General features: G+C 38.7%; 3 protein-coding genes across 3 annotated transcripts; 2 read left to right on the forward strand and 1 right to left on the reverse strand.

Annotated features, from left to right (window-relative positions):
* Positions 1-726: 726 nt before the first annotated feature.
* Positions 727-14,126, forward strand: kdn (citrate synthase). Its single transcript, XM_014354289.3, has 5 exons — positions 727-878; positions 10,361-10,516; positions 11,250-11,701; positions 11,842-12,313; positions 12,411-14,126. The coding sequence occupies exons 1-5, from the start codon at positions 834-836 to the stop codon at positions 12,675-12,677; spliced, it is 1,392 nt and encodes a 463-aa protein (XP_014209775.2). The 5' UTR covers positions 727-833; the 3' UTR covers positions 12,678-14,126.
* Positions 14,127-14,200: 74 nt separating this feature from the next.
* Positions 14,201-16,903, reverse strand: Arl5 (ADP-ribosylation factor-like 5). Its single transcript, XM_014354290.2, has 4 exons — positions 16,338-16,903; positions 15,891-16,186; positions 15,335-15,779; positions 14,201-15,252 (listed from the first exon to the last, which is right to left on the reverse strand). The coding sequence occupies exons 2-4, from the start codon at positions 15,934-15,936 to the stop codon at positions 15,204-15,206; spliced, it is 540 nt and encodes a 179-aa protein (XP_014209776.1). The 5' UTR covers positions 15,937-16,186; positions 16,338-16,903; the 3' UTR covers positions 14,201-15,203.
* Positions 16,904-18,984: 2,081 nt separating this feature from the next.
* Pgd (phosphogluconate dehydrogenase) lies at positions 18,985-22,626 on the forward strand. The gene is made up of 5 exons (XM_014354277.2): positions 18,985-19,315; positions 19,589-19,812; positions 19,889-20,133; positions 20,214-20,839; positions 20,939-22,626. The coding sequence occupies exons 1-5, from the start codon at positions 19,305-19,307 to the stop codon at positions 21,279-21,281; spliced, it is 1,449 nt and encodes a 482-aa protein (XP_014209763.2). The 5' UTR covers positions 18,985-19,304; the 3' UTR covers positions 21,282-22,626.
* Positions 22,627-22,690: the final 64 nt, after the last annotated feature.

Below are 22,690 nucleotides of genomic sequence, written 5' to 3' on the forward strand. Positions count from 1 at the left end.
GTTCGTTCATAAGCAATAAAAATTCAGTTTTTATTGAAGAACCCGTCATTGTAGAACCGACCAACTGTAGTCGGTTCTAAAACTGAAACTAGTCGAGTACGCAACGCATTTTTTCATGACATTCGAGGAGTGACGGAATCGGACCGAACCGAATTGAACGAAAATCCATTGGAAACAAACCTAAGTGGCATTTTTTAATGAGCGCGAGGATGACGAGACAACACCACCTTCTCTCTCGTACTTCCTCATTATTGATATCATCTCACCGAACGGACCGAGTATTGCCGAATAAAGCCCCAAGCCCCAATAGGAGGAGATCTTCGGACGTTGTTTAAATTTTTGGCGGTTCAAGTAAAACAATTGCTTTTAGCTGATAATTTAATGTATACCTTCCTAAATATGCAAAATATTTCGCACGTAACTCTCAGACCGCAGATCAGTGTGTGAGTGTGAGTAAAAATATCTCAAATTTGTTGTTGCGCTGGCTACTCTCTCTAACTTGTTTAACAGCTTATATGTGGCTCACTTGCTCTCTCTCTCTCTCTCTCTCTCTCTCTCTCATTATAAAAGCGAAGCTTTATAAATTCTTGCTCTTACAACACACGCACACATACGTATACCGTGCTTCCATATGTGTACGTATGTACAATACCTTTTATAATACGTATATAGCATATATATCCGCGAGTGGCGCGCGCGCCAGCCCGCCAGGTACGAGCATTGCCAGCTGCGTGCAGTCGTAGGGAGCCAACCGCGAGGAGAAAAGACTCGTCGACGTCGTTGTGTAGTCGTTACGGGACAGCCGCACCGCTAAGTGACCCCCAATAACAAGCATGGCACTGTTCCGCATTAGCAGCCGACGCTGCTTCGATCTCCAGGTGGGTGTTCTCAAATGCTTACATTGTGAATTAGTACTTGAATTTTTTTGTTTTTTTGTTTTTTTGTTTTTTTGTTCTCATCCCCACGTTTCTTCCAATTTGCCTATATTCGTGCTGTTCCTCTTCCGGTTGGCACTGCTATTACGATTATCAAGTTATTTTGTACACCCACCTCGCAATACAGGGCCTGCGAGAGCACGCGCTCCGTTTTCGGCTTCGTGGCGTCGTCGGCCTTGTGGCTACATAGCAGTCGTCTGTTTTTTTCCTCTCCGTTACACGCTTTCTTACCAACTCAAACTCACCTATTACCTACGATCCCCGTTACACATCGAATTCGTGTCAATACTTACTTTTCCCTCTCATTGAATACTCTACTCCGGTTCTCGGAGCAAAAGGGGTTGCTTACGCCCCTCCTCCCCCCTCCTCTTTGAACCAAGCATTAGCGGGGGTGGGCGGAACGGAGATAAATCCATCAGTTGAGTTGTCTTGATTTGAATGTACCTACCCATGTACTTGATACCGTGTGGTTGGGTGCAGGTTTTCACTTCGTAGCCGATGTTCAGGGATTTCTGGAAAAGCTGGGCTCCGTTATCGACCGCCTACGAAAGAACATCGCCGCAGCACTCGGCCTCATTTCTCTCTCGCGCTCTCTCTCTCTCTCTCTCTCTCTTCGCATCGGGCCTCGGCCTATTTATTTCGCCCCGAAGCTCCTCACACGAAAAGTAGGTGAACAAAAGGGAGTTGAAGCACGATCGACAACAACAGCAGCAACAGCCGTGTCTTAGCGAGTGAGAGGTGTAGAAATATAAATAAAAAAAGTGAAACTTGTGCAATGCCTAAGGCACATCCGCGTGGTGTGTCATTTCCCCTTGCGAGGAAAGCTCGATCGTCTTTCCTAGCTCCGTGCTACCTACTTGTTGTACCTATATATATATATTTTCACAGAAACTGATTTACTATCCACTTCTGTAGGTCATGGTGAATGCTAAGAGGGAGTCACCGTCAGTTTTGCACAACTTTCAAACCGCGCGTAATCAATTAGATTAGTTTTTTTCTTTTTTTTTTTTTTTTTTTATTTATATCTAATCTGTCATAGCGGCTAGTCGATCGTTATCGCGGTGTCCCGCGCATTACACGCGCACACGACAGCCGCGTTACATAATACGCAAGTGTAAATGCTTCTAGTCGCCGCGTAACGTGGGAGCTGCCGAGCTTCCGTAGAGTCGCAATTTCACGATGAGTCAATCCAAGGGGGGAAAAAACCGCGGGTTTTATCCTTAAAGGGGGGGGAAGAGACTGATCGGAACTACCACCGCGTACCACGATTCTCTACCTTGCCGACGAGAAGTCGAGCTCCGTGATGATAAAACCAATCGTTCGAATGGGGTGTTATTGGAGGGGTGTTTCCTATATCTGCGCGCGCTTTTTGCACTACTGACACTTTTACCTAACACTTTACCTCCGAATAAGTATTCTCGCCCACACTTATCTTCGTTTTTGCCTGTCATCAGAGCCTATTGAAATAGATTAGGGAATGTACTTATTCATTTGTAAAACCTCAAACTTGTACGAGAGAGTGAAAATTTTTTCGCTACTTAAGGGGAGGAGAAAAAGCGTCGAGACGGTCGATACTGACGTCAGTTGGATTTGCGAGGCTCGTTCGGTTGCGTAACCGCGGGCGAAATAGAGAAGACTTAGCCAACTGCCAATGTTAATAATTCACGAGAGGTGATTCTGATGTTTTCGAAAAGTATAGCATTTTCCGCTGGTGTATATACTTATCACTTGTCACGTGTATAGCGCTGGATTCTTCTTACTTTTTCGTTGCTGCAGCTTATATTTTTCTGGCAACATGCAGGCTACATAGCTTTTCGAATATTTTTCACAGCGTTTGATGTGTAGGAAAAAATCAGTATATTTCAATGGCACGTACTCTTCCGTAATCTAAAATTTATCACTGAATCATGATAATGGTAACTAAGCTTTTCCAAATTCTTTAAACACCAAGAAACACAGTAATACTTTCTATGATACGTCTTGAAGGAAGTATTGCTGAAATGTGGTTTTAGAAACGTGTATCGTTAAAATCATAGTTTCTTGAACGTACCGTGCGCCATGTGTCGGGAGTACCACTGATTATCGATATGAAAATTAAAATATCCACAAGCACCTTTGGTTTTCATGGCTGGAAATAAAGTAGCCGTGCAAATAGTCAAACTTAGCCGGTGTGTGATAAATGGTTGCCAAAAACTGTGATATGCATACTGGCGTGTGAACGTAGAGAGACACAATATGCAACATGACGTGACCTCGGTAGCTCGAAACATCCATCGCCTTGGTCAAAACGAATCAACGAACGTGTCATCCGTAAAAAGCATTGCTTTCTACAGAAGTCGAGCGTGACGTAATCAAAGTCACGGCCGTTTGAAGTATTTTGACGGTATACTGCAGTTGCACGTACACTTTTAATAGACGACGAAAAAGAAAGAAAAAAAATTTTAACCACATTAAATATAGATTTATTTTTTTACATTGCACGATGATTACACGTATAAGGGAGACCGGGGTAATCGTGGCCACCTGGGTAAACAGGCCACTGGATATATTCAACCATTTAATTGAGATAAAAATGTAATATATTTTTTTTTTTATTGAAATATATCTCTACTTACATGCCGTCAATAAAATAAAACCATAGAATTACTTTTTGTTAAATTTTTAAATAATTAAATTTGATAGTTAAAAAATTTGGAGGAACAGCTACATTATTAAACTTGCCTGAAGCGGAAAATACATCAAATCGATTCAAAATTGATACAAATTGAAAGTTTGAACCTCAATCTACAATCTGCTTTTTTTTATTTTACCAAATATTATTTAGAAATATAATTATAAGCAATTTAAAATAGTCCTATTTTGGGGTGTGGTGGCCATCTCTCCGGGGTACAGTGGCCATCGAGTTTGTTGTTTACGTCAATACTGAGTCAGTCTGCTAATCTGCGGATCCTAACCTAAACTTTTTAATCGTACTTATAGCCAAAACAAAACAAACAGTGTCAGGTGAAAGTTATGTAGTACTTAAGTAATTAGTCATATTTTAAGTCAATTCGGTATTAAAGGTGCAATAAAAATAAGTCATGGTGCGTAAGTATAAGAGAAAAACTGTGGATAAAGGTTGGAATGAATTCCAATTGCAGTTACGATATACCGAAAAATATATATTTCTCTTTATTCTATGTGTATACTGACAGAAAAATATTTATGTCGATATACATATTTATTTATCAATCTGTTATGTGAGTAATTATTAATTTACATAAATTTTCAATTTTTAGACGTAAGTTTAGTAGCAACATTTAAAATAACAACCTTTTAAATCGATGGCCACTGTACCCCGGGGTATGGCCGCCTCTACCCCGGCCCTGGGTAAAATGGCCAGTTTGAGACGCATTCACTTTTTCATATTTAAACTACATCTATTATAAATAAATAACTCAAGAAATTGGATACTATTTCTACACATCCGGCCCCTTTTATTTGCGTTTTTTAAATTATTCTACAATCAAGTAGTCGTTCATAACAACGTGATAAAGTTAGGGTGGCCAGACTACCCCGGTCTCCCTTACTAATAATGGTAAACTCTTGGTTTACATTAAAAAACGAAAAACCTGGGAAAATGAAATTTGGGACCAATGAACTTTCAATGACTGACAAAACAACTTTTAAATTTCCTTTTCCCTCAACAGAGTTAAGGTATATTCATTTAGATTGGTATAAATAAACTTTGTGCTATTCACAATATAGGTTAAATTTTTTTTTTTTTTTTTCTTTTTTTTTTACAATAAGAAGAAGAAAAAAAATCGTCAGTGGTTCTTTACACCTGTATATTATATAGACGATGTGCTTACGTACGTTCAAACGCATAATTTGAGGTAGACGAGATTGACGCGCGATTTTGCAAGGTACCACGCACTGCACTAAATTTAGCGGGCATTTCGAGGTCGGCCGACCGCGAGAGAGATCTTCGGTGGTACAGGTGCATATTATGGTTCCAATACATAATTGTATATCTATGTATACGCCGCATAGGGGGATGAGCTAGTGATCCACATCGACGGCCATTCCACCCTGCGCGCGTTGATCCAATTTCTTCAACCCCCCCCCTCCTCTCCCTCACTGAGACGAGCTTCGGTCACTTTTTTTTACCGTCACCTAAATTAAATTTGTCGCGTATACATTAAAGAATACGTTAGTAAAGGTATACTTTTCAAGGCTTTGGTAACAATTAACTACGATAATAATGACTCCTTCCAAGCTATACATCGTAAACGTTAAAGCTCAATATATATAAAAAAATAATCGTCGAAGTATTCGATTTCACCTCAACATATTGTGTGCGTTGCGATGTAGAAAAAATATATGAAATACTTAAACACGTGCGTGTTTCTATAAAAAAAAGTAAGAAAACAACATTTCGATCGTCGAGACTTACTGTGTAAGTGTGTATATACCCAATTGATGTAGGTATATATTATATAAAAATAACATGAAAAAAAAAAGGATAAAAAGAAACGAAGCGACGCACGTAAATAATACGTAACATATGTCTTTGAACAATAATAGCTTCCAAAACATTTTTAGACTGACCGCGCGCGTACACGTCTGTATACACTTACTTGTTGTTTGATGAAACAATAAAATAGCGTATTAGTTTGGTCATCGCGAACCAAGTTGATTTGCGTTGCCACGTGAGACGAAAAATTATTGTAAAAACGGACAGAAAGGGAAAGTAAAGGTGCACGAATGCTTTTGTAATTCAAAGGTGTACTTATGTTGGTGTTGAAAAAACAAAAACCGGACGAAAGCGACGTGAAAACGAGAGGCATCGCTGCAGCTGCCGTCGTCGAAGAGTAACCTTGGATTATCTAACGGGACCAGATCACGGCGCACATAGCGCGTTTACTGTTCCCGCCTCTCGTCGCATGGAACAGTACTTATACATAATTACAATACATAAATACACACGCATATATAAGATGTAGCCACCTACTGCACAATTATAGCCGAGAGATTTTCTTATTATTTATAAGTTTCTCGATCCGTGCCTCGTTAAAGAGCCGATTCATACAGCACAGGTGGTGTATAGACGTATACGTTATGGATAGATGTATCGAATTTGCATTCCGTATACGGTTCATCGCGTACTCGTGTTTTTTAAGTCACACCTCCAAGTGTCGACAGCTTACTCGTTTCGATAATCCGATTACGTTGAACGATGTATATGCGTTTTTCTGCGTGTGAAAAAAAAAAAAAAAAAAAAAAAAAAAAAAAAAAAAAGAAATACTAAATTGAATCTGACGCGTGCGGTCAAGTATGCCGAGTGCGATTAACCGATCGCTAAACGATCCGCGTGTATGTTCTTGTACATACACTTAACTGATACATGCTCTCTCTTGCCTGTGTCTATACATGTAAACGATTATGTAGATACGTGCTCACAGGTCTTGGCTCGCGTGATCGCTTTTATTCGAAATCTTTTTGAATGTATATAAATATGTACTCGACGCTGTACCATCTCGCTCCCGATGATTATCCTACCCTTGCACTTTGCGGCCACATTTTTCTAAATTTAGATGTCGAGAGCATAATAAGGCAGTATCCGAAATTATTGTCGTAGTATGATAAATAAATCAAATTTTGTACGGTCGGCTCAAACGGAGCCTCTGTGCTGTGAAAAATGTACGATCGAATAATTTTTTCGTGTTTTAAAAAAACAAAAAAAAAAGTGTTCTACAGGAAAACAAGAGGCTAAAAAATGTTCTACCTGTAGTATCAATTACGAGTGTTTGAGATCATTTTGAATATCGATTAACGTGTTCAATTAAAAAAAAAAAAAAAAAAAACACATACATAATAAACATAGTGACGTTGACAAATTAATCACAGTAGTCCTACCACAAGCCCACCAAAGCGAATGTGCACGTCGTGTAGGTACTGATTAAATCAGGATTCGCGTGCGTGATACCGTATCTCTCTTTCTCTCTCTTCTCCTCTTTGTGTTGGTCATGTGTTGCGCGTCTGCCTCCGTTTTGCTCTTGTCGCTCTCGCGAGCGGACCTCCCTCTCTCTCTATACGTGATGCTTCCTCGACAAGCGAAATTGACCGCGCGTGCAAGATCAATGTCGATGTATATGTATATATGTTGACCATCCATTAAAAGTGTGAGTTAATACGTAACGAGATTAATTCAATAGCTAGGGCGCTTCGACTTTTGCACCACCTTATTATGTTGCTTCGTTGTTTTTTTTTTTTTTTTTTTTTTTTTTTCCTCTCACAATTGATAGTTCCCCTCGGCAAGTACCTAACGTGTGCGCGCATTTTCATCGGCTACCTTGACTTTTGTGCGCTACCTTTTGGTTATTACGCAACACCCCCCCGACAATAGGATGAATTTTCGTTTTACGTTGAGTTTTTTTTTTTTTTTTTTTTCCTCTTCGTTGGTAATATTTTTCGACTTTCAACCCGAGTCGATTAAACAATATAAATAAATAAATTTTATTCACAAAGCACCTTGAAGCAACTCTTTGACGCGGATTTGTGCACAAAAAAAAATTGCATCTTTTCAAGAGCCAGTAAAAGCCGGACTCGCACAACCGTACCATACCAGACGGAACCAAACCCCATCGCGTGCGAACAGAAGCTTTCAATTTCGCCCGACAACTCGGATGACCATTGTCCAGGTCGTGAAAGTGTCGGGGGAGGATTATTTACCGAGAGCTTCCGGTCCGATGCCCATAAATCTCAACAAATTTCGAGCCTCAGCGTTTAATGGAAATTTCCAATTGCGGGGGCAATAAGAGGCGTTTCTCTTTAAGTAGTCGACCCTGCATCTCCGCTTGGTCGAGTCACAATTATATCAAATAATGTAAGCGTCATCGCGTCAAGTATACTAACTTATGCCCTTGCATCGATTGCACATGACGTCAAAAATAATACGTATATTATTATATACTACAGGAGCAAAAGAAGGGGGGCATGCCACGATTGTGCGTGCGATGGGAAAAAGCCGCCTATACGTGTATAGGGTGCCGGCGCCTAGCTCGTGCGTTGAATCGTATACTCTCATCACAGCTTCTCTTTCCGTATATTATATGTCTTCTTATTGTGGTTTTTTTTTTTTTTTTTTTTTTAATTTCTCGGAGGAGGGAAAACCTGTCCGTCAGGCATCCGCGTCACAATTTCTTCGTCACCGCTCATTAGGCTGTATCGCTTACTCAACGTGGATTTTCCCCCTCGCGCGTGTATTACACACCTACACGCACTTTTAAAGCGTTGGCCGTTTTATCGGCTTATCGGAGAATTTTTTATGCGTATTGGTTGAAGTATACGATACTTTTAGAAAGATGGACTCGTGACGAAAAATTTCCCGCGAAATCACCGTCACGATATCCAGTACGTGTGTCTTTTTTTTTCCCCGATGAGTCGAACCTATACGTTAATCATAACATCGCACGAATACCATTAACTCGGTATCCATACAACACTTTTCGTGATGCAATCGAGTTCATCGCATGCGATGCTACACACATATATAGATTGACATCACGTCGTGTCGTACGATCTCGGAAATCCGCGTGTATTTTTTATTATTATTTTTTTTATTTTTTTTTATGAATCGAGGTAAAAGTTGATACGCTACTTGATGCATCTTTGGAATGACTTTCGAGCAATGATTAATGCCGATGTTAATTTATGCCAACGATTTTCATAATTAAATAGATAACAGAATTAATAAATCGTATGAATTATTGAGAACGTGCAGTATACGCATGTACAAGATCACGGAGTGTATAATTATTATCTATGTGTATTTGTGTGGGTACACGCGTACGTATACTTACATTACACGTACTATGAAGTAATCTTGAAGCGCGACCCGAATGCCTATATACATATTATATATTTGTTTGTACGTGGAATCGGAACGTGTACTTTGATGGTTTTATATAATATATGTATGTAATAAATATACCCAGGTATTATATATTATACGTTTTTGTCGCCAATATAAATATTTTGTAAGATTCCGCGGTACTCGGTAATTGTTCGCGTTATCGAGTATATTAGTAATATCTGTGTACACCATCACTGTGACCAACGTCTGAAAGATAAGGAAGAGGGGCCGATGCGATAAACCGTGTAGTCGGTGCGTTTGCGGAAACGCGGCAATAAACAAAAAAAAATTCGTCTTTTGCGATAAGCGGATCTTTTTTTTAAACCCTTGCAAATGTGTATATGTCTGCATTTCGGCACTCTCGTCGCGTACAAACAATTAGTACGAAATTCGTGGCTGCGTCGCACGAGAGTGACACAAAATAATTGCCTCTCGGTGCAACGTTACGCAACAGCGTAATACATGTATATATATATATATATATATATATATACGCTGGTCGTCGTCGTCGGCTGCTCCGTTATTATTAAGTGCAAACAGACGAAAGATAAATGACACAAAAGTCCCACAATACACCTAACACTCAAGACTCATCTCTCTCCGTATACTTAATGATAATATTATGTATTTATACATTACAGTGCTGCGGAGGGAGAGAGAGAGTTGGCGGTGTTGATAAGGGGGATACGTTTTTGAGGTGGCACCACGCGACTGTCACAATAGCGACCTTTGCTGCTGGATACCTCAATTATAAATAATACACGCTCTTTACCCGGCTTTCTCTCTTTTTTTTCTTCGTTTTTTTACAGAGCACGAAAATATCAAAGAGTTCGCGTAAGAAAAGAACGATGATTCGTACATCTATGCTTTTTATCGGTATATATAGGTACGAGCTCACCTTATCGTCACGAAAGCCTTGGCACTTCATTTAAATGTTGTTGTTGTTGCTGTTTCCCGCAAGTTTGAAATACGGATGATGGGCGCCTTTTTGCTTCCCGAGCCCCTGTAATTACAGATAGCGTAACAATTTTTGCTCAAAAGCAAAAGCTGAATGGTTTTTTTTTTTTTTTTTTTTTTCATCCGTATTTTACCACCAAACAAAACACCGTTTGACAATTGTTTTATTACGAGTATGTATTTTACGAGAGGCTCCTTATCTGCCTCTTGTCTGTCTCTTCCCCACCTCACCCATCAGATAAGCAAATTGACAAAACACAGATTGGGATGCTATGCGCCGTGAAATCGCGTCAAAATTCAATTGTATTTGATGTAGGTGCAGGTTTCGTTTGATCAAGAAGATTTACATCCTTCACGGTTTACAATGACGTTGATACAAATGTGCTGCGCACAGCTTTGTTTTTTTTTTTTTTTTTTTTTTTTGAATGTCATACATATAGGGTTGTTTACTTTGCCAGTTCCTATAGGTATACCTAAATTGTATCGATCGATTATAAATTGTCGTATAGTTTAACAATTGTCAAACATGACGGTTCGAAGTATGAAACAAAAAATTTGGTTTGCGTTACAGAAACTGAGCAGTAGCGTTGGAATACGCGCGTTGTCCGACAGCTCGACAGATCTCAAAAAAGTCCTAGTCGACAAAATCCCAAAGGAGCAGGAGCGCATCAAGGCCTTCCGCAAACAGCATGGATCCACCAAAGTTGGCGAAGTCACCGTTGACATGGTCAGTATACATGATATTAATATATAAAAACTTTTTTTTTTTTTTTTTCCGTTTAAATATACACGACGCGTTTAATACGTCAGCTTGCGAAATAACAATCATAATAATAATGATAGTAAGGTTCTAGCGTAATAAGTATACAATTACGGTTTGCGTGACTCCGTAGTTTTTCTCTACTACCTCACGCGCGACACAGGTGTATATAATACGTACAAGCTTTTTCTCATCGCGTGATGATCTAGTCATTCATCCGTACACCATATAATATATTATGTTCGTTGGCTGTACGTCTGTATAGTACAATCTCTCGTCCGACTCGCGAATCTCCGCGATCTCATAATCTACGTTCTCTCTTTCTCTTTCGCCGCGCGCGAACACAACCAATGACCTTCAAAAGGCCGCGCCTGATACCCCCGTGTCACCGTCGTGCGTCTGTCGGCCAATCAATTAATGCCACTCGCTCGTCACACGCTTGTAATCCACTTTTTTTCCTTATTGTTATTATTTTTGTTTATTTGTGAATTTAACATTATTATCATCATCATCATCATCGTCGTCGTCCGTCATGTAGCTTATACATCGGAAATGGCTTTTACGTAATTACATCAATGAACAAATGCATACCCGGTTTTATTATATACGTATGTTATATCATGCCGATATTCACATGTACATGGTTATTGTTCAACAAAACGGTTTAAATCGTAATCTAAAATGACTTGTTGATTTGCAGATGTACGGTGGCATGCGAGGCATCAAGGGCCTAGTGTGGGAGCCGTCGGTGCTGGATCCCGAGGAGGGTATCCGTTTCCGGGGCAAGTCGATCCCCGAGTGCCAAAAGCTCCTGCCAAAGGCTAAGGGTGGTGCCGAGCCCCTGCCCGAGGGTCTCTTCTGGCTCCTGATAACTGGCGAAGTGCCAAACGAGGCCCAGGTCAAGGCTATCTCGCAGGAATGGGCCGCTCGCAGCTCCCTGCCCTCCCACGTGACCAAGGCCCTCAACGATTTTCCCAAGTCCCTGCATCCGATGTCCCAGTTCTCCGCGGCCATCACCATCCTGAACAGCGAGAGCGAATTCGTCAAGGCTTACACGAACGGTGTACACAAGTCCAAGTACTGGGAGACCGTTTACGAGGACTCGATGAACCTCATCGCCAAGCTGCCCGTCGTCGCTGCCACCATTTACAGGTTTGTTTCTTTTGTCACAAGTTATCTATAATATTTACGTTACGTTGTGCTGGACGTGGCACATCGTACGACTGCATAATTAACCAACTGAATAATAATAATAATACATGTGTGTGCGTAATTATTATACGAATATACAGAAACATCTACAAGGGTGGCAAGGGTATCGGCTCCGTGGACGCGGGCAAGGACTGGTCGCACAACTTCTCGACGATGCTCGGCTACGATAATCCCGAGTTCATCGAGCTGATGCGCCTGTACCTCACCATTCACTCTGACCACGAGGGTGGCAACGTCTCCGCCCACACGACCCACCTCGTCGGCTCGGCCCTGTCCGATCCTTACCTGTCCTTCGCCGCGGGCATGAACGGCCTTGCTGGACCCTTGCACGGTCTCGCCAACCAGGAGGTCCTCGTCTGGTTGCAGAAGCTTCGCCAGCAGGTTGGCGACAATCCCAGCGACGAGAAGCTCAAGGATTTCATCTGGAACACGCTCAAGAGCGGCCAGGTCGTGCCGGGCTACGGACACGCTGTCCTCAGAAAGACCGACCCGAGGTACACCTGCCAACGGGAGTTTGCTCTCAAGCATTTGCCCGACGACAGCCTCTTCAAGGTCAGTTCCACTCGTTTATTTCTTTATTCATTGTAATATTTACCTTGTCTTTGTATACGATTACTTGAACCAGCGATACTTTTTTCTTTCTCCACAGCTCGTGTCGCAAGTCTACAAGGTGGTGCCGCCAATTCTCCTGGAAACCGGCAAAGTCAAGAACCCATGGCCCAACGTAGATGCTCACTCCGGTGTTCTTCTACAGTACTACGGCATGAAGGAGATGAACTATTACACCGTCTTGTTCGGTGTCTCCCGCGCACTCGGTGTCCTTGCCAATCTCGTCTGGGCACGTGCCCTCGGTCTCCCCATCGAGAGGCCCAAGTCCTTGAGTACCGATCTCCTCATGAAAGCTGTTAAGGCTTAAGCCAATCCAGCACCAAACACACACCCACACCCACATGCGTACACCTAATGTAGCGAGCAGCTGCGCGTTATATTCTTTCGTTCTTTATGGTACAGAGCGGGAGAAGCAAGATTTTATCGTCAGCCGAGAAATGCAAACAATAACCCGACGACCCGTTTTAGTTCGAACCGTCACCTATTCCCACAACCCACGACTGTCATCGTCAATCATTAACATAAATATAGATACACTCAAAGAGGCATTCATCTGACGTTAACACGTGCTTACGCAGAGAGCGGTGTTTCGGAAAGTGTTTTCACTTGCGTCCAATGCACTCAGCCACTACTGCCGGCGCTCGATGCAAATAAATCTAGTAATATTTGATGAAATGAGCTGGAAGATATATGTTGAAAGATTGAAGAATAAAATAAGGATCGCTGATTAAAAACAAGTGCGCCGTGCGCCAATACTCGCTCATTCGTAAGTTGTGCGGCATTAATGACGGAATGCCACTGTTTTCGACGTTATGTTAAAAAAAAAATGTAGTCAAAGTTTTGAAGATAATTTATTACTCACTACTTTGACAAAATAGTTAAACGTGACACAAAGCAGAAGCATTAGCGTGCTAAGAATCAACGATTAACGATTAAATAAAATAAAAAATATTGAACCGAGTATTTTGTTATAAGTCGGCCATGTTGAACTTCTTTTTTTCTCTCTAAAAAATTGACTATAACGTTATATCATGTATTGTACGTAATTTAGAGATGAAAAAAGAGCATGAAAGTGTGTTAGTAAAATTGATGATAATGAAATAGAGAGCTGAAATGTAGAAGAAGAAAAAGAAAATTAAATATTACAAAGTCACTGTTTCAAACCATCGTCGTGTTAAATTGTATCGACGATGAGCACGATAAAGAAAAAAAAAGTAACTGAAGAAAAAGTTACATGCCTAGTGTGACTAGTATTAGTCGAGCGACCCCTATGTAATCGCGTCACACGATTAAAATTATATTATTAGTTGTATAGGTTTAAAGAGACCACCGACAGTTAAACAATTAAATTACAATTAAATTAAATTTTCATTTTATGAAAAGCGACAAGGTATCATGAATGCAGAAGCAATAAAGGGCAACGTTAGGTTGTAGTGCTTATCCTATCAAATTCAACTGTGTTACGAACTTAGCAATACGCGACTGCCAATCTATACGTTTGCCGATGAATAAATATATTTAATTATTAATAACATAAATTTGTAATGTTAAATTTTTTTCCAAAAAGTTTTATTCTTTGACTACCTTTTTAAATGTATTACAATTGTATCTACATCGAACCCACTTGTCGTTTTAAAAAAAAATTTAAATTAACGGTGGTAGACCGATTGATAATAAGTATGAATGAGAGTGTGCTATGCTTTATTTATAATAAAGAAAAAGTCGAATAAAATAGGAAACTGTTTCAATCAAAAAATATACGTCTTTTTCTTATTATACATACAGTTAAATTAAAATCATTAAAATACAAAAGACAATTAAATTAACATGACATTTTATTTTTTATTTCAGAATTATTTCATCCCACGTTATTAATTACAATATAAAATTTCTAATTTACGCATAATTCAAGATTAATAAATCAAGGGCCGTAATAAAAATTAAAATACCAAAAAAATCTTGTCTATACATACAGTATTTCTCAATATGAGAAAATAATTGCCCATTAGTTTTTAATTTCATACACATTACCTAATATATGCTAGAGTTTTTAACTTGTTAATTAGCCATTTCACCCGTATATTTTTTTACATTAATGAAAAACATGTTTGAAATTATTCGCTTGGAGTATTTTTATACAGATAAAACAAGCAGGCATGGCTACACTTTAAAAAAATATATGACAGTACAGTCGTTCCAAACTATTGGCATGCAAGCTGGAATTTCATGAATTAGTAGTTAAAAATGATTTGCAAACTTTTTAATTGTAAATTGTTTTATTTAATAATCGAAAAAATTTTAATGTAACTAAGAACCGAAAAATTAGAAAAAAATTCCTGGGAATCACAGTAGTCTATTTTTCGCATTTGATTTTGTATTCTTTTTTTCATTCTAGTTCGTTGTCAACTTCATCAAGAAGTCTTACAAGATTCATTGCGTGTTTCCAGTCAGTAAATTGGTTTAATGCACAAATGAGGACGTTAGAGATCCTCGGTTTACCGTAAACATCGACAAGTTACAGTCAGAATTTTCGTAGCTAATTGTTGCTTGCAACGTGCAAGTATAAAAACTATATACATGAATATGCTTCCTTGGTAGAATCGCAGAAGACTGATCACGAGCCAGCGTTCAATTGTTCTAAATGCATAGAAACTTTTTTCTGAACAAACAAAACGAACGGTTCTTGGAAAGTCCCACTATATAAACTATTTAGAATCGATGTCGGCGATAGAGTTCTATTGTTTGCTGAAGCGTGGGTCTCCATGAGCCAAACAGTTATTTGTTTTGCAGTTCAAAAATAGCGTCCAACGAGTATTTTTTGTTACATCATACGTCATGTTTTCTTCAATCGACCAACAATCCATTCTAAACCTTGGTATAGGCTGTGAATTTAAATTAACATTTATAAAAAGAACGTGAGTTAAAGAATAAGTTGATGAATAAGTAATATAAAATGATGATTACCCTTCTCCCGTGAGTGCACAACAGCTCTGTATGTGCCAAGGATGCTTTTTTATTGATGTAAGATCTAGTTGCCTTGATATTTCAGTAGCAGTCATACTCCCCTTTAAATCTTGTTTGTTTGCATAGACCAAAACAGCAGCCTTACTAAGTTCATCACGTTCCAACATTGAATATAACTCTTCCCTAATAACGCTTAGCCTTTCTCTATCCATACTGTCAATCACAACAATAATAAACTCTGTGTTAGTATAATAGGTGGACCACGCTGCTCGTAAGCTCTGCTGTCCACCAAGATCCCACATGATAAAGTGTATATTCTTCCAAACAACTTCTTCTACGTTAGATCCAATCGTTGGTGAAGTGTGCACCACCTCGTTCATCAAAAATTGATAAAGAATAGTTGTCTTTCCTGCATTATCTAACCCTACCATGACAATTTTGTGCTCTACAAGAAAAAAAAAGAAGCGAAAATTAATGCAAGCTAAATTTTGTTTACGCAATAAGTACAAAAAGGGATTAATGGGAGCAGGCAGATACACTCTAGTAAAAGACCTACCCTCGTTGCCAAAGAGGCTCCACAACTTGGAAAACAATAGCCCCATATTGGCTGTAAATGTGAGACAACAGCAGGTGCGAATGGAGCGTAGGTGTCGTGTACGATACAAGGCCAGTTTCGCTAACTACATACGTCAAAGTATTTAAAGGTTGAGATCTTGCCCATCATGATCATCTCCATGCGGAATATCGTACAACTATGTCACACCAAGGAGCATCTTAGTTTTTTACTGATTTTTCATCCAGTTTGAAGGTCTCAGCTGTTACTGATAGCGGATGGAGACGCGCGTTCCTGACCTACAATTGAATCATTCAGGTAGATAATATCACTGTATAATAACCATCACACTTCACGCAAATATCAGCAAAAAAATCAGGTCATCAATTCTCACTTTTACCTACTCTTTTTATTTTTATGTGAAAGTTCTTACATTGGTATTGTTCTTACCTCTTGCGTTACTTGTTATCGTATTGTTGTTACATGAACGTTTGCCCGCTTCACTTTTGCTCCAAATCCACATCCATCAGTACTAATAACTTGTATATATACCTATAGGTACAAATGCTCCAACTTTCGCTTCCGCTCGATCGGTTTACTTTACGCTGCGCCGTCTGCTGCTCTCGGGCTCTCCTCGGAGTTGCGGAGCACTGCTCTGAGTGCTCTCTCAATTGTCTTGTCTCCGTTACTGCGGAATTGCGGTGGAGGCCAACCTCGAGGCGTTCCACATTTTATTATTGTTGCGTTTTTCTTTTTTGTTTCTTTTTTCTTTTCTTCACTGTCCCTACTCAGTCCCTATATTACAATGTCACCAATTGTACTGAGTGAATGCAGGACTAATGGTTGATTAATGTAACCCTTACTCGTAAATTCATGAATGTAGAATGTAAGTAGGGCTCTTTAGGCAGAAAAGCTATACCTTAATAGCCAACAGACTGCCTGCAGCAGTTTTGAATAATGACGTCATGGCAAATTCCACACCCACACAAATAATGGGAAGGGGGGGTTGTCGAGAGAGAGAGAGATAACAATAAACAGCACTTGGGCGCGAGAAATTCAAAAATAAAAACGAAATAAATCGGTAATGACATACTGGACGAAAATAGATAAGGTACCTTCACACTGTGCCTAATGATTGTTAGCTTCTAGCATAGATGTTACATAATTTTACGATTTGTTTACTCATCGAGATTAGATTTTAGTAGTTTAGTCGAACGTACTACTAATGACTATATAATAGCTCTCTGAACGCGGCACTTGTCGATGTCGAGCCGCTGTTCTGAGAAAAAGTGCTTATCTCCCTTTATCTTCCTGTCTTTTTTTTAAACTCTATTTACTACTTACTTTGAGGTTGATAAATTGACAATGTTTACGGATGATTCACAGACAGATATTTCAAAGACAACAAATAAAAAAAAGTCTTATTATGTAGTAATACATGCATTTCAGAGATTCTTATACCTTCAATTGTTTACAATTCTGTCGGTGTTTGATAAAAAATGTATTTTTTTTGGACACCTATGTAGCCATGTCCTGGGACATGCAGAACACAGAACCAACGAAAAGCGCTAATCAAAAGTAAAAAATAATTGGTAAAAAAAATTATTAAAAAAATATTTACAATAAAACTAACTACAAAAAACGTAAGAAAAGTTTTATTTTTATTTTTAAAGTGAAAAATAGAGATGCACTTACTAGTTTTTTTGTCATAATTTAAGATCAAAGGACGAAAGGACTGGCATACGGTCGAGTGGGTACTTACTTAATAAACATGTATATAGAGATCACGAAGTAGAGATATAATCCAGAGATTCTCATGGGGTATTGTCATATTTGTCAATTGCATCATTTGCATATTGCATTTGCAAATTTGCATGACTGCAAGATTGCATTAATTGCATTAATTGCATCGTGTATTAGTGTATCAGCGCCATCTAGCGTTTTGGATTTCGCGGACTTACGCAAACTATTTTCTAGGGGAACCGTCTTGGATAAAACCCTAGATTCTAGTGTTTTCCGGCAGAAGTAAACCACTAGGTATATATAGATAAATATGGCGTAGACCGTAGACCTGCAGGGTCTAATACTAATTGCGTGCTTCGATATCTGCAACGTTAGATGGCGCTAATACACTAAAAATTGATGTATATAGTTATACGCAGCGGCCCATAGTATCTAGTGATTTACTTTTAGCGGAAATCACTAGAATCTAGGGTTTTATCCAAGACGGTTAACCCTAGAAAATAGTTTGCGTGAGTCCGCAAAATCCAAAACGCTAGGTGGCGCTGATACACTATACAGTAATACACACACACGATGACAATTGATAATGGCATATGTATTAATGTATTTTAATACAACGCCAATAAATAAATTAAATTGAATTGTCAATTGACAATAGCCTTGAATAGGAGTATACATTTTCTTCTAACAGACAAAGCAGAACTTAATCGTTTCAGGAGTGTAAGAAGAGTTGCGTTTTACTGAAATTCTCTTGACTCTCTCTTGACTTCTGCCTGAAACTGAAATGGAATTAAATATATTATATAAGTAACTATCTGGAGAATATTGACCAATTTTATGAGTTACTTCCCCATGAGCATGAGATAAAATATAATCTTTAAATAACGTGCAGCGGAAAAATTTACATTTATTTTTTTTTCACTTGGAAAAGTATCCTGTTTTATTTTTTAGTCACTTGTTAAAAAATTTTACTTGCGCACTTGCGTTTGAAGAAGCGGAAATACATTTGGATGCTCCTTTTTGGTCATGATACACTGAAAAACTTTTGCAAAAGAATCTTGAATGTGTATGTAAAAATAGAATTATTGAATTTAAAATTCATCAATACCTCCAATTAACAATGCGAGCATAATGATTTCGAGATTTTAGTCTAATGAAATAAAAAATTATTGTATCCAAGCAAAGCAACGAAAAATCGGTTAAAAATTACTTGTGAAAAATTCTTGTGATATCAGACAACTATGTAAGCCATTTCTTTAGAATCCATACAGTTTAGGTATTAATTGTGCTTTCACAATTACCAATCTTAGTCTTATTCAGCTTGTAGTGTATGGAAGCATGACTCGCCAATAATAATAAGAGAAGCGTGACAGCTAGAAAAATACCGTAGTGGTGCGCTATTGGTCAAAGGCCACCTCAGCTGATCAGTGATCTGTTGGCTCTCCAACTCGGTTAATTCGGAGAATCCAGCGGTAATTTAATTTGAGCATTTCGACAGAGATTTCGAGACCAGTCGCGTGCCAATACTCCGGAAAATACGTCCTAAGTACCTACCGCAGTACTTTCAAGAGTATACATAAGTATATTCTCATCAAAGACACTTGTTGCTTGTTGTTATATACACGCTCCACTGTCTTGTATTTGCAGTTTGAAATTCAACTTCTACAAGCCAACATGACGGAACCGTGAGTATTTAATAACTTAGTTTTAAATTAGTACTCGTGAATTCGAGGCTCACGTCTTGCTCACGTTTCGTCAATGCCTCGAAAATCATCCACGGGTGTTTTTACAACACTGTAATACTTAAGTAACTGTCGAGTCATTGCTGCAGCTCTCGTTACATTGTCAACCTATACCTATGTATTTCTTTTGACCGGTAGCATCTTCTTCTTGCGATGACTTGTTGTTTGGAACATTATATAATTGCAAATTCGATTGTTTTCCCATGGTTTTTACAGGGTTGCGGACATAGCTCTTATTGGCCTGGCTGTGATGGGTCAAAATCTCATTTTGAACATGAACGATCACGGCTTCGTTGTTTGCGCCTACAATCGCACCACGGACAAGGTCAAGTCGTTTCTCGCCAATGAGGCAAAGGGTACAAAAATCGTTGGCGCGTTCAGTCTCGAAGAAATGGTCAGCAAGTTGAAGAAGCCCAGAAGAGTTATGCTGCTAGTGAAAGGTGAATTTCACTTGGTATTAAACGAGAGAGAAAGAGAATGTAAAACAGGAGACAATGGCAAACTTTGATATTTCAGCTGGCTCTGCTGTTGATGCCTTTATTGAAAAGTTGGTTCCTCTGCTGTCTCCTGGAGACGTTATCATTGATGGCGGTAATTCAGAGTACAAAGATACTGAAAGGAGAGCCAAAGACTTGGATACCAAGGGTATTTTGTTTGTGGGTAGTGGAGTCAGTGGTGGTGAGGAGGGAGCTAGATATGGACCATCCCTAATGCCTGGAGGTAACCCCAAAGCTTGGCCACACATTAAGCCGATTTTCCAGGTATTCATGATGTAATATCGATCTTGTTTGTTAATGAAAGGTACGTTCTAAAACTAAACTATTTGGTTGAAATGATTTAGGCTATCTGTGCTAAGGCTGATGGAGAACCTTGCTGTGATTGGGTGGGAGAAACAGGAGCTGGACACTTTGTCAAAATGGTTCACAATGGAATTGAATATGGAGACATGCAGCTGATCTGTGAAGCATATCATGTTATGAGGGATGGCTTAGGACTAAGTAATGAAGAAATGAGTAATGTTTTTACTGAATGGAATAAGGGGGAACTTGATTCGTTCTTAATTGAAATCACAAGCAATATACTTAGATACAAAGACGACAAGGGTCATTTAATCGATAGAATAAGAGATACTGCTGGTCAAAAAGGAACTGGAAAATGGACAGCAATTGCAGCCTTAGACTACGGAGTGCCGGTCACTCTAATTGGCGAATCAGTATTTGCAAGGTGTTTGTCAGCTTTGAAGACTGAACGAATCGAAGCAAGTTCTGTGTTGGCTGGTCCCAACATCAAATACCAAGGAGATAAGAAGGAATTCTTAGAGCATCTCAAGAAGGCCCTCTATGCTTCTAAAATTATTTCCTATACCCAGGGTTTTATGCTTCTCAGAGAGGCTGCCAAAATTTACAAATGGAATCTCAATTATGGTGGCATTGCATTAATGTGGAGAGGTGGTTGCATTATCAGAAGGTAAGAGCGTTTAATTATTATCATGCTTTGAATACATTTTAGCGTTTAAATATTCAAAATATAGCTTTTTGGTGATTTGAATGAAATTCTGAAATTCAGTGCATTCCTGGGCAATATCAAGCAGGCTTTTGACAAAAACCCCAAACTAACAAATCTACTGCTCGACGACTTCTTTGCAAAGGCAATGAAGAATTGCCAGCAGAGTATCCGCGTGGCTGTGTCGACAGCTGTAAACCTTGGCATACCGACTCCAGCGCTATCGACAGCGCTTGCCTTTTACGATGGTTACCGTGCAATGCGTCTACCTGCCAATTTGCTTCAGGCACAACGAGACTATTTTGGGGCTCATACTTACGAACTCCTCGGTGAGGAGGGTAAGTTCGTGCATACTAACTGGACTGGCCATGGTGGCAATGTCTCAGCCTCAACGTATGATGCTTAGATTAAGACAATCATTGTCATTCCTTGAAAAAATTTACGAAAAAAAAAAAGCAGTTGACGACTACTGCTACATCATGTTGTAGATATGTTGTTTATCTATTGAAATTTTATATAGGATCTTTACCAATTAATTTTTAAATTGAAATGCGAGGATATATATTTTTAAAACTTCAATCATGGAATCGTACATTCTTACGTGCATTTATTAATGATTGTGATTTACGCAAGCAGTCTAAAATACATATCTATGTTTTACTATTTTTAAGCAATGTTGTAAAGTATTTTGTATAGAAAGTAATGGCTAAAATATTAATCAATGTTGATACTTCAGTATAACAACATAAGCTTTTTTTTCTCACTCGCGCCACTCTGTGAAATTGCCTTTACACATACGGTCAACTGCAAATGCGTGCATGTAGACATCAATATATACAATTACGCGATCGCCAGAATCTCGAGTGCGGATATCGCGGTACTCGCGGTATTACCTGGTGAGTAGTTCTTCATGTAGGATTCCAGTTTCTAGCTGTTGCTTTTTCTTCATTTTTCGGACTCCATTTCTAACAACGTGACATGTAAATATCTACTGTACTTCGTATCGTTTCGTTTTTTCACGTACAGGAAACCTTCAACATTTTTTTCCTCCCTTAGGAGTTTTTTTGTTTTGTTTTGTTTTGTTTGGAAGTTCGCTGCACACTTGTTAGAAAAAACAGAGCCTGAACTTGGTGCTCATCCAACCATAAAAGCACACGCAAAGTGCTTACGCTGGTAGACGTGCACCACCAGGTACGAACTAACTATTTTTCCCTCGAGCGCACAGTTTTGCGACATTGGAACAATAAGAAGAATAATCACATTTAAATGAAGTAAATGTGAAATATGTGCAGGTTTTCTTTTAGAAAATCAGTAAAATAGATTTGTGCAAATCATGTTTGATTAAATGAAATTCATGCGAAAAAAAGATTTACTCAGGGTATAAAGATATTAAGTATATATTATACACATAGTCTCAAACACATTTGTGTAACGTTGGAATACCTACTTATAAAATATCGTAATACCCTTACATTTTTTACATAATAAGCTCATAATAGTATGGATCCAAATATAATTACAAATCGCAATCAGCATATAGTTGAAATATTCAATCCCTGTTTTTTTGCTTTTAGTCTACAGTCAATCACATTTTTTAAAAGTTTTTCGATGTTTTCGAATCAAGTTCCACTAAATTTTTCGTGAAAATTTTTTTAAAACTTTGGTAAATTCATTGATGGTTTTATATCTATGTTTTTTAAAAATAATATGCCGATTTTTATCAATAATGATTGTAAAAAAGCTTGCATCCCATTTTTTGTCTCTGAAGTTATTAATTTTATTTATTTATATTCGATATGCCTCAATTTTTGTTTA

The sequence above is a fragment of the Copidosoma floridanum genome, unplaced genomic scaffold (genome assembly GCF_036245765.1).
Source record: "Copidosoma floridanum isolate Cflo_tuat_1 unplaced genomic scaffold, Cflo_Japanese_pri ptg000006l, whole genome shotgun sequence".
Classification (NCBI taxonomy): domain Eukaryota; kingdom Metazoa; phylum Arthropoda; class Insecta; order Hymenoptera; family Encyrtidae; genus Copidosoma; species Copidosoma floridanum.